The 12,026-nt window shown below is 43.7% G+C and overlaps 1 protein-coding gene across 3 annotated transcripts; it reads left to right on the top strand.

The window, feature by feature from the left end:
- Nucleotides 1-63: 63 nt before the first annotated feature.
- Nucleotides 64-12,011, top strand: LOC101745046 (conserved oligomeric Golgi complex subunit 4). 3 transcript variants are annotated; one of them, XM_038010592.2, is made up of 16 exons: nucleotides 64-195; nucleotides 377-467; nucleotides 992-1,189; nucleotides 1,672-1,774; nucleotides 1,857-1,989; nucleotides 3,031-3,151; nucleotides 3,747-3,923; nucleotides 5,028-5,180; nucleotides 5,895-6,022; nucleotides 6,313-6,426; nucleotides 6,545-6,797; nucleotides 7,616-7,723; nucleotides 8,053-8,197; nucleotides 10,297-10,463; nucleotides 10,999-11,192; nucleotides 11,859-12,011. In XM_038010592.2, the coding sequence occupies exons 2-16, from the start codon at nucleotides 381-383 to the stop codon at nucleotides 11,899-11,901; spliced, it is 2,124 nt and encodes a 707-aa protein (XP_037866520.1). In that variant the 5' UTR covers nucleotides 64-195; nucleotides 377-380; the 3' UTR covers nucleotides 11,902-12,011. The 3 variants fall into 3 exon arrangements, with proteins under 3 accessions (XP_037866520.1, XP_062533112.1, XP_037866519.1); XM_038010591.2 differs by lacking the exon at nucleotides 64-195 and adding an exon at nucleotides 226-267; XM_062677128.1 differs by lacking the exons at nucleotides 64-195; nucleotides 992-1,189 and having other exon boundaries at nucleotides 217-467.
- The last annotated feature ends 15 nt before the right edge of the window (nucleotides 12,012-12,026 follow it).

The following is a 12,026-nucleotide window of genomic DNA, read 5'->3' as shown; positions in this document are numbered from 1 at the left end:
GGTATTTTTTCTATTTTTGTCTATGGTTAAGCGTTCGGAAAATATATAAAATAAACGCTAAGACCTATTTCCGATAACCTAACAACATTCATTTAAAACAAGTCAAACTATCTTGCTTACTACTACATGTATAAAAAAAACAACATTCGCAATTAATTTTAGTTTGGATTCGAGGCTAAAAAACTATGTAGATAGGTAATGGAGATCTACCATGTCAAAATCAGCTGATTTCGTGTTTTGACGTTGACAAAAATATCTGTACTTGTGGTGCTTGTTTATTTCCTATTTCTTGTTTCTAGGGTTGAAAAAAATTGAGAATTTTCGTACATTATTTAAAATTCCAAATATAAATATAGAAATATTGTGTTGCTTTCAGGAACATGTCGCTTAGTTTATTACTTGAGAAATATGATGTATCAACAGAAGAGGGCTTACAAAAAGCGTTAAGCGAAGTTGAAAAAGAAGAAGTAAGTAATTTAGTTTTCAATGAACACTATTCTTGAACGTTTCCATTACGAACGTTGTGAAAGAAATGAATAAAGGTAAAGGGTGCTCTTACAAACCACAAACCGCAATTAAGGCCTTACGCTATTGGTTGATGATCGTACGAGCCTTACTAATTACTTTCGTCCAAACATAGAATTAATATCTTACTATTAATACTATCAATATAAATATAAAAGACTAACCCACTGAGTTTCTCGTCGGATCCTCTTCCAATCCAGTGGTAGATTCTGTGAAGAACTCTTCTTACCAGAACCAGTTTTAACAAGCTCTCTCAGGTTGAACCCGTGAGCTTACCTATCAGCCATAGTGCAGCTGGAATATACCATTAGACTACCAGTAGTAAGCCAAAAAAAAAGATGAGGGAGAAGAAAGTTGTTTATCATTAACCAACAAATTCAAGAACCTTCATACAGTAAAACCCTTTTTATTATCTGGTGAATATTCAAAGATATTAAAATTTTAATTAACTTAATGACAACAACAGTCAGAAGTAGATGAAGCATTATCTGGAGTGCTATCGCGTGCTTGCATGCTAGAAGACAAGCTCCGCACAGCCAGTCAAGCTTACACTAAGCTCAGTGAAGTGAAAGCTGATGCACAAGTTGCTGCAGACATGGTGGACAGAACTGCAGAATTAGCCAGAGATGTCAGTGCTAAAGTCAGACAACTCGATTTGGCTAGAGTAAGACAATTATTTACTTTTAAATTTTTTACTTTAAATTTTTTACTTTTAAATTACAGATTCTGAGACCCTATTCAAATTCGTACGAGAAGTTATCTGTGTGATCTTTGACATTTTCCACATTTATCATTCCTTTTTTTTCATTTCTGTACATTTGAAACTGTTAATAACTGTCATAATTTTTTCATACACAAAAAACTTTAAATTGTGTAGTTCTCAATCCAAAGAATACCTTTAACTCCAAAATAATCATCTTTCTAGAATCTACAGGTCTTGTTATTGTCATTACAGCTTTTCAAAAGTTTTTGCTAGGCAATCATTAGATACTTTTAGAATTAGCTTATATCTAAAGTAGATTTCAAAATTTCAGATAATACACAAGAGTAAGTAATTACTTGTAGCATTCAAAAGTGTTTTCAAAACGCTTTGTCACTAAAATGTGAGATATTTCTAGTAAATAAATACTCTATTCAATTTGACAGTCTAGAGTGGCAGAATGTCAGAGGAGAGTGCATGATCTTATTGATCTGCAGCTATGCAGCGCAGGAGTTGAAGCTGCCATAAAAGCTAATGATTATGAGACCGGTAAACTTTACTCTTAGAATATTTTTTATAAATTACGGATCTGATCCTAATCTTTAGGTTACAATTCTCTTCCTTTTTGTAGGTGCTGGACACGTGTCGAGATTCCTAAGCATGGATCCAGGTTCAGTAGCGGCAGCGCGGGCTCGCGGAGCCGCCGACCCACGGGACGCAATGACGCGCGCCGCCAACACACTCAGAGAACATATCGTTCGTAGGTAAAATACCAATGGTCACTAAGATTTTGTCTAAATCAGACCTCAACGATATGTGGCACACAATTGGATTAAGTGTGCAGGCAGGACCGCGCATCTTTGCGAAGTGTGAGGGTAGGTCTGGCTGCAGATATATTTTGTTTGGTAGTGATGTTGATAAGACAAATTAATCAGCAAGGCTAATGAACTTACGAAGGATGAACGTATTTGTCAGTTTCTGTTATAACAATAAATTTTTAGTAGTACTGGATAAGAGATTTTTAGTCACCCGTATCACACGGGACACGGGCACACGGGATGGTCTAGGTACACCATTACACCACAAACATCTACTGAGAGATAAAGAATGATTCACGCTATACCGTGTCGCGACCGGAAAATGCCGGTAAAGGCCGGAGCACGGCCAAACACTATGGTATACTTTTTGTATGAAGTGATTCATGCCTGACAGTGGCTCGGCCGTGCGCCGGCCATGCGCCGTCGGGACTCTGCCAAGGCACGGCGTTCAAATGTCGGTGGGTATTGTTTCCGGGCTCGGGCACGGTCCGGCCCCGACACGTTCTAACATGAACATATGCGCCCGGGCCCCCGCAGAGCAGTCAACGTCAAATCTTAGTAAGGTGAGCAGCTCAACAGCAAAATGGACATTGAGAAAACTTGCTCTCGTCCTCTATTCATTCTTTGTAAAGTAAAGCAAATTCTCTTTCTGCTTCTCGCTTTCTTCAGATTGGGTGTACACCCCATCTTTTTTTAGTAGTTTCGCTTCGTTTTTCCAATACTTCATCATCGATGGCAATTGAAACAGCTGCCAATTCAAAATGTGAAAATTGCATATTTACTTAATGTCAAGTCTATCGACAGATGAAATCACTAGCTGACAAAAACTACATAACACAGACACGGCCGTGCAAAGAATACAGCCAAACAGCCTGGTGTAATATGAATCGCGACACAGTGTAGCTTGAATCATCCCTAATACTTGACTATTCAATTTCAAAGAATCGAAACTGATGTAAGAATGTTTTACAATTGTTGATGTTACAGGTTTGAAGATGCCGCTCAGAAAAACGATGACGAGAACGTAGATAAGCTTTTCAAGCTGTTTCCTCAGATCGGACGCGCCGAGGAAGGAGTCCGGCTGCTGGCCAAGTACCTGGCCACCAAGGTACTGCCGGCTTAGAACCTGCTTCATTGGTGTTGAACTGCGAGCTACATATTTCATCGAGAATATAAGGCACACATTACCCCTCAATAATGTGAAGCAGCTACGGGAACCCATAGACATGACGAGGCTGCGGCCTACTGCCTCGCTGCAGATACAAGCAGGTGATCAAACAAACCTGCTGTGAATCATGTACGTATTCAACTCGCGCAGTAGTAGTGCTCGGTACTGACAGTTCATACCCGATCCTGTGGACCGAATGGTAAACAGTCGACGTTGCCCTAAACACGCCATACGGATCCTCCCGATCCATTAACGGTGCTTTTAGGTACCACAAGCACCGGTCACCGTCCTCGCCGAACCGAAAAGTACCGAAAAGTAAATTAACCCATACACACAGCCCACTGAGTTTCTCGCTGGATCTTCTCAGTGGGTCGCGTTTCCGATCCGGTGGTAGATTCTGCGAAGCACGGCTCTTGCTTGGACCAGTGTTAGCAACACTGGTTTGAGCCCTGTGAGTTCACCTACACGTCAAGAAAAAGCTGAAATAGCCTCTCAAGGCTATCAAGATAGGTAGGAAGAAAACAAACACTGGCAGTTGGGGGTGGAGATCCGTCGGCTGAGCGTGGTGGCGGAGGGCGAGGGCGCCGTGTTCGCCGACGCCATGACGCGCGTGCTGGAGGCCGCCGCCGCCGCCGCCGCGCGCGCCGCCGCCCTCGCCGCCCTCGCCGCGCCCGGCCTGCTGCCCGCCGCGCTCGCCGCCCTGCAGCCGCAGGTCCGTCTCACCTTCACTTCATTATATACACTTTTTATGGTGAAGGGAAAAAATCAAGAAATCGCATGATGACGTGATGCGCACCAAACATGATACTTGTCCTCTCCAAATAATTCACAACTATTTTAAAGCGTGGGTATACCTTAATTTATATTTATCTTAATTGATCAATCAAATATTAAAATATCTATGCTAAGAGTGTCCAGCTTTAAGGGGCTTCCGCCTATATACAAGTTGACCTTCAATAGGTACCTACATCAAATAAAAAAATGGCACTAATATCAACAATGTAGATCACGTTAAAAATTTTAGTCGTAATTACCTATAAGTTCATACAAAAACGAATAATTGTTTCAACTGTACGATGACAACCCTGAACTTATATACAGCAAAAGTACCGTGAGGGCGTTTATTCAGGTGTAATGCATCAGAACAAGGTAGATAATAACAAATTCCTTCAACTCTTTTCAAACAATGAATACGACAGAAACGCAACCTTATCACTAGGTACTACGGCTCATTAATCTCTGCAAATTTCAACCTTATTACGGCAAACTAGCCCACTGAGTTTCTCGCCGGATCTTCTCAATGGATCGCGAATCCGTTTTGGTGGTAGATTCTGTAAAGCACTGCGTTTATTAGGATTAGTGTTAGCAAATCCGTCAGGTTAGAGTCCCGTGAGCTCACCTACTCGCTCGGTGAAGGTGGCATAACCCGTCGAGGCTACCAGCACGGGCAGAAAAAAATGTATTGAGAGTTGCATGTGGTGCGTACCGGCGCGAGTGGGACCGAGCGCGGGGAACTAACACTGCAAACAACACTAGCGGACTAATATATGGAGATAATTGGCGAAAAGTAGATACTACTTAGTTAAAATTACGCTGATTGAATAAAAAGTACAAGTTTTATGACTTTTCTCACTTAACGTAAACTTATTAACTTAATGTAGACTCCCAACATCTGCGAACCGTCCAGTCCTACAAACCCCGCGTGCCCCCTAGGTGCGGGGACTTCGTAGGAGCTGAAAAAAAGGTGCCATATCGCGTATTTAACCGAGAGCCATTGAGATGAATGTAGTGAGTGCAGTGTGCGCGTGTGCGGCAGGTGTGCGCGGGCGTGCGGCGCGTGAGCGGAGCGCTGCTGCGGGCGGCCGCGCGCCCCGCCTCCGCGCTGCAGGCCGAACCCGCGCTGGCCGAGCTGGCTCTCGCGCACTCCACCATACAGCTCTACTTCGCGTTCCTTACTAGGAGGACTCAGGTACCCCGATCAACAACTCATCCCTCTTTGATCTCCATGAGAGTCCCATCCTCGCGGAGACACCACAACGTGTCGCCGCCCCCCTCAACACATGTGATCAAAGCCTCAGTGGTACAATAATGCCGTCCTCCCGCCCCTCGGCTCTAGTCTGTCTTCCTCGCTTCAACTTCCTCAATGCTGTAGTCACGACTCTTGTCACCACCTCCTCGCAACAAGAGATTGCTGTGGACCACTCGACGCCATTTGTTCCTATGTGCCGCCAAGTGTAGAGCATGGTGAACTATGGTGTGGAGACTAGTACGGATCAGTTCAGTCCAACGTGACGGATTTTTACCTCATGGTCTTTTATTATCTATTTTGCCAGTGACCGTGACCTTCTCCAAGTTGCCGTCATCCTTTCTGATATTGTGGTCAAAGTATTCCAAAACTCTACCCAAGCAGATGGTAGAAAGCTATAACTGTATATATCTTGAGTTCTAGCATTATTGGCTCTAGTCTAACAATGTATAATTAATGTAACTAAGTACAATATATATTGAAATTGTAAATAATTATAATCATTTGCAGCAAGCCAGTTATTGATACGCAATTTCTGCGAAGTTTCAAATTATAACAATATCTTGTACTCTCTCAGAAAGATTGGCCGTGTTCATAATAAAATAACTCGTCAAACGACATTAGAGTTTGGTTACTTTAAATTGTATCTCAAACAAGGCGGACGCCGCTTCCCTTCCCGAGGCTGCCAAGCAAGCGGCGCTGGATGCCGTGGAGAAACTGATAGCGGAGTGCGACCTCACGCGGACCGCACAGGACATCCTGGGGCACTACCTCGAACTCGAGAAGTACTCTTATGTCTTTTGGCCTAGTATTTTAGTATTTAATTTAATAATTGATTCATTACTTATAATCGTATTAGTAATATTAGTTTTGTGGTCGTGTGCTTGAGATGGTAATAAAAAAAACAAAAGCTTCAATTGAAATCAAATCAAAATAAGTAAGGATTTAAAAGGTGACATTGTTAAACCGGTATTAGCGTAACTTGTCCGAGACACTGCCTATGGCCTAACCATTCGGCTATGATAACTCTAGCTAATGCTAATAACTGTATAATTTCCCCTGCATGAACTTCTAGGTTCTTCCTAGAAGAAAGCGTGAACAAGGCTCTGAAGATGGCCACTCCACAGCCCGGAAGCACCACGTCCAGTTTGGTCGACGATGTGTTTTTCATCGCCAGAAAAGTTATAAGGTATGGACTTTAGTTCCAAATCCGCGTTGCACTTTGTTTAGGGCGTTGCACGAACGGCTCAGCTGAGAGCGCTAGTTGGATGTGGCCCTTAATGCTAAAGACTCGCATCCGTGTGCAGACGCAGCATCAGCACCGGCAGCGTGGAGGGCGCGTGCGTGGTGCTGAACGAGGTGAGCGCGGTGCTGGAGCGCGACGTGACGGCGGTGCTGCGGCGCCGGCTGCGGGCCGCGCCCCCCGACCCCCTGCCGCTGCCCGCGCCGCCCGCGCCCCGCGCGCCCCGCCTCGCGCTCGACCTCACGGCGCTCGACCTCACGGCCGACCTGGCGCACGCGCTCAACAAGGACGTCGAGGCGCAGCGCCTGCTGTTCCTCGTGAGTGCGCCACACCTACACACTGCTTCGGACATGCCTACTTCTCTATGCGGTTTCAAATACTTGCAAACGTACACACACTAAAATAGTGCACGAAATATAATGCAATGCAATTTTAATGTGAAGCTTTTAAAGTTCATATACGAACCCCGTGGCTGAAGAGTTGAAGGAGTAGCACCATACTGATACCTCACCGAAATAATATACCAGATATTACTCCGACAACTCAAATTAATTGAAATTCTTAATAAAATTTCCCTTCAGTTGAAATCTATCTAATAAAACTGTAGGTTATAAAGCGCGGCGAAGCGACCCGCGGGCGCTCAAACACCAGGAGCAGGAGCCCCCGGTGTCGGTCGCACTCACGTGCAGCTTCTGGGAGGCGATTTACCGTCCATTCTATATTTAGAGATTATCTAAGTCCATGGACATCGTGATATAAGACAAAGTCGAGGCTTAGAATGTATCTACAGCGCCTGACCCTTCCTGCCGAGCTCACGCGTGACTGCTTCAAGGCAGGAAGTGATTAAATTAAGTAATAGTATGTAAGTACTTAATTGTTGATTACATGATATTAAAACTTTATTGTCCAAGTATTTCATGAACATGATATGGCATTTCGATTTTAATCCCGACATACCAGGAATATTTGACATTCGACAACCAATGTAGCGAGTACAGACAAACATGTAAGATTGAAAATAAGAGCGTGCGCTGTAAGCTCGTAATGGGTTCGGGGCGCTGACTTTCCATACTTACAACTAGTCTGTGCACATTCCTCGCGCCGGTCATAGTACGAGTACAGAGTGTGTCCGCAGGCGCACCTGGCGGAGGCGGAGGCGGGCGCGGAGTGGGCGGCGCGCCTGGCGGAGGAGGCGGTGCGGGGCGCGGGCGGCGCGGCGCGGGGACCCACCGACACGCACAAGGTGTGTACAGACCTCGCACTCTGCTCACCACTGGATTTAACAAGTTTATTCTCTGCACTAAGTTATTCGGAGACTCATCCGCTGGATTCTGGTTACTGGCCCAGAGATAAGGAAATCACAATTCCTTCAATCCTTCAAACTGGAACGATTGACTGCCTCGTCGATGACGCCGGGCGGAGTGGCGGTCCCTACTCTGGCGATTTACAAGTCACCCTACTATGAGGATTTACGTGTTTGTAAATTTATAAATTTGCATATAGGGTTAATTTTTCAAAGTATTTCCTTCACGGTAGAAGTAATGAATGAGCGCGTGGGTGGGTGTGGGTCAGGTGGAGTCGTGCGCGGCGGGGCTGGGCGCGGCGGCGGCGGCGCTGGCGCTGGCGGCGGAGCAGGGCGTGGCGGCGGTGCGCGCGGGGCTGGCGCCGCGGCTGGCGCTGTGGGCCGACGCGCTGGTGCAGCCCGCGCCGCTCGCAGGTACGCAAGCACACCTCACTGCCTTCAATGCTTCATTTATATTTATACTTCATTTTTCTTTATATTTTATTTCATTTTTTTTTATTGCACACGTGGGTGAACGAGCTCACAGCCCATGTGGTGTTAAGTGGTTATCGGAGCCCATAGCTACTACAACGTGCCGTAATCTACTTTGACATATGAGTTCTAAGGTCTCAATATAGTTTCATTTGAAAGACACAACATAACTGGTAAAGAAAAATAAAAAAATAACACAAAAACCGGATCTGCGTAGACATATAAGTTTAACCGTACATACATACATACAAACGCACATATGTATTTATGTTGACGAATAACAATGGAGTAAAGGACAATGCCCAAAAGTGGGCCAACTTTGTGTCAAAACTATTTGTACTTGAAAAACTATGCTTTATTTTTTCACGTTGTTTAGTTTATGTATCAACATTTCTTACACGCTGGCATTGTTTTACAAAAAAATAAACTACTTATTTGATTACATCCGAAAACTGAGTACTTTAGTTTTTAAATTCGCCAATAGGCAGACAAAGGGCTTAGCCCATACAGCCTTATAGTAAACCTTAATGCTGCCAAACGAAAGAGCTGTCTGTAACTTGAACAACAAATAAAAAAAAATAGCTAATGGTATAACCATTCACAGACTTTTTTAGTTTATTTTTGTTCAACTCAATATTTATATATTGTAATAATAATTATTAGTTAAAACCATGAATTATCTCATATTTTTAGACATCAATGATTCCATTTTTAAAATATCCAATGGCTCACCATTATTTATTCTTATTATCTATGGTCAGAGTTTTGGCTACAACCCGAGTGAAGCGTCACTTGAAGTTTTATTTTAATGTTTTTTTAATAGTTTATTGTGATGTTTAATATAGAAAGATATGATAATATAGAAATTGGGTGTTGTTTTGTGTATTAAACGTCAATAATCGTTGTTCACGATTATCGAGGCATTGGAATAAAACTGTGACTAACATAGCAGTGACTGGTTTTTTTTTTCAAGATAAAAGGTCTGCGGAAACACGCTCAGTCAATGTGGTATTCGTCGAGTTGACGTCAAAACTCCCAAAAAGCAATAAAAAGAGATACACCGGCTTTTTATTGACATGAAAATAATATAACTACGACAGACTAGGCTGTATAGGCTATGCTCTTTGCCTGCGTATTGGCGAATTTAAAAACAACAACAACAATATCATTACCGGCTTCCGGATTTTTATTTCCGAAAGAAGGGTCAATGAAGTCCATTCTCAGAAACCACCTTCATTTTATTATTATTGTGAGATGTGAATAATGAAATGTACATAAGGGCTTATTTCTAGCAACATTAACCACAATAAACTTATTTAACACTCTAACTAATTATGAGAGCGATTATTTATTTCGAAGAAAACAATTAACAGCTTAATTTTAGCTGTAGAAAAAAACAGATTTCTCTTAAACCTGGGTGAAAATATAAAATCGTTTTCTGAATATGAAACGATATTTCTTTGTCTATCAAATTTTAAAACGGTTACGGTTAAAACCGTCATAAAACGACAACTTTTTTTAGGGGCCCGAATGCCCAAAGAAAATGGGCATTGTCCTTTTCTATCTTAACTTTAAACAAATAGACAATTTACAAACGAATATTAGTGTCGCTTATTTCATTTACGTATGAAATTTAATTTAGTACGACACGTAGTGTTACTGTTGGCTCGGGTCTGGCGGACGACTCGCTGCAGTCCTCAACTACAACAGTAGAAGCAGACGCTCGTCCGTCCAGACGCACCGCAATGGACATTAACACTAATCATACCAACACTTACTGGTACTTATTTGTACCATAGCGGGTAGATAACGGTATACGAAACGGCATACTCAAAATAAACAAAACCACAACAAAAAATAATAATATAATAACTATAGATTAATTGGTAAGAAAAAGTCATGAAGTCAAATTTGCAAAATCAGTAAGATGGTACGTGCATTTTCAATGCAAAAGTTCAAAATGGGTCATTTGACTCGTTATGGTATGTTTAGTTAATACCCACTGGATCGTTTTAGATTAAATTGAAATGTGATATTGTCAGAAGAGTTAGAGGATGATGCGGACGCGTTCCCGCAAGCCCTGGAACAGTTCTCGGAGTGCGCTCGCCAGCACCTGCCGCAGCACACGGTGGACGCGCTGCTGCTGGCCGTCGTCACAGACGTGGCCACGCGGGCCGAGGCGCGCATCCTGCACCACCACTACGACAGGGTCAGTCGCTGATAACTACTTAGTTTACTGGAAACAACATGTCGACGACGTATCACACCGGAAAAAAAACCTGATCTTCTTTCCCTACACCTATTCGCTGTAAGCCTAAGTAACTATTCCAACTACGCTGCGACTGGTAGATGAGCTCACGGACTCCACCTTAAAGAACGTGCCAACACTAGTCCTAGCAAGAGCAGAATCTACCACCGGATCGGTATCGCAACCCACTGAGAAGATCCGGCGAGAAATTAAGTAAGCCGTGTCTATGGGTTAGTTCGCTCGTCGAATTCGACGAGGGCGGTGGCCGGTGCTTGAGGGTTCTAAAAGCACCGAGGGTGAATCTGGGGAATCCGACAAGACATGTTTCAATGTTGTGTTGCCACGATAAGAGGGTTTTCGTGTCGCGTCGCTTTGTCGAAACAACTAAACCTGAATAACACCCTCTAACTCCAAACAAATAATTTTACCATCATCATGAAACATGATCGCCGCGGCCCCGTTGCAAGGGCGGCGGTGTAGGTGCGAGTGTGCGCAGGAGGGCGGGCTGGCGGCGGAGCGGCGGTGCCGGCGCGCGGCGGGGCGGGCGGGCGGCGGCGGCGCGAGGGAGCGCGCGGCGCGGCTGGCGCAGGCGGCGTCGCTGCTGGCGCTGGAGCGGCCGCAGCACGCCGCGGACGTGCTGCGGCCGCCGCGCCTGCCGCCCGCGCGCGTGCGGGACATCCTCGCCAGGAGGTGCGCACCCTATTCAACTGTAACGCTACGTCTTTAGTAGTACTAATATATAAAACCAAGAAATACTAAGTTGCTATTTTAGCAAAGTCCATAATCATCAATTAACTATTCTGTATTCATAATAAAATACACTACTAACATCTCTTTATAGCCCGTGTAACAGTTACACGTGTACTAGTAATCCCAGTCTCGCTGCGCAGTGACTGTGGCAAATTCTTCTTCTAGGTATTTCTATTCTAATTCTCTTAAAACTATTCTACTAGAAGTATTCACGCGCTATCTGTTAGATACATATTCAATCCGAAATTAAACCATTGGGCCGATAAGCTAACTGGCGTCGCCATCTATTAAGAACTCAAAGATATAATAATTGTGCCATATATAAAGCAAATAATCTGCAATTTTTTTTATCATAGATAAAAATCTCCCTTAGTATCTCTCAAGTCGGACTCGGCTGCCAACTGTGTGTGTTTCATTAGGATCGTTATAATAGTTCAGAAGTTCATTGCGGACAAACAACGCGCACGAAATATTTACATACAAAAACTTTTTTCTTACAAAAAAACACGAGAGTGACGTAACAAAGTAGTGACGTCACTAAGTTATTAATTCAGTAGAGTGAACAGTAGGCCGCGTGTCGTGTGATGACCTACCATCACGTTGCAGGACGGACTTCAAGATAGAAGACATCAAGAAGTTGAAGCTGTAGGACACGCCGTGACGTCACACGGTGCCGCCCGGCGCGCGCCCTCTAACGCATTTACTATACTTTACATTTTACCTTTCCATATTTTATTAAAAATAAATATCTAAATTATACTTTTCTTTGATTTT

This window comes from Bombyx mori, chromosome 4 (assembly GCF_030269925.1).
Source record: "Bombyx mori chromosome 4, ASM3026992v2".
In the NCBI taxonomy this organism is placed as follows: Eukaryota; Metazoa; Arthropoda; class Insecta; order Lepidoptera; family Bombycidae; genus Bombyx; species Bombyx mori.
The sequence above is the reverse complement of the archived record's forward strand: the minus strand, read 5'-3'. Positions and strand labels throughout refer to the sequence as shown.

What these genes read in the sequence shown, in the direction of transcription:
- LOC101745046 (XM_038010592.2), top strand. Translation starts at nt 381, where the DNA reads ATGTCGCTTAGTTTATTACTTGAGAAATATGATGTATCAACAGAAGAG. An exon ending in GACAACTCGATTTGGCTAGA is followed by an intron (nt 1,190 to 1,671) that starts GTAAGACAATTA and finishes TCAATTTGACAG; the next exon opens with TCTAGAGTGGCAGAATGTCA. An exon ending in AGCTAATGATTATGAGACCG is followed by an intron (nt 1,775 to 1,856) that starts GTAAACTTTACT and finishes TCCTTTTTGTAG; the next exon opens with GTGCTGGACACGTGTCGAGA.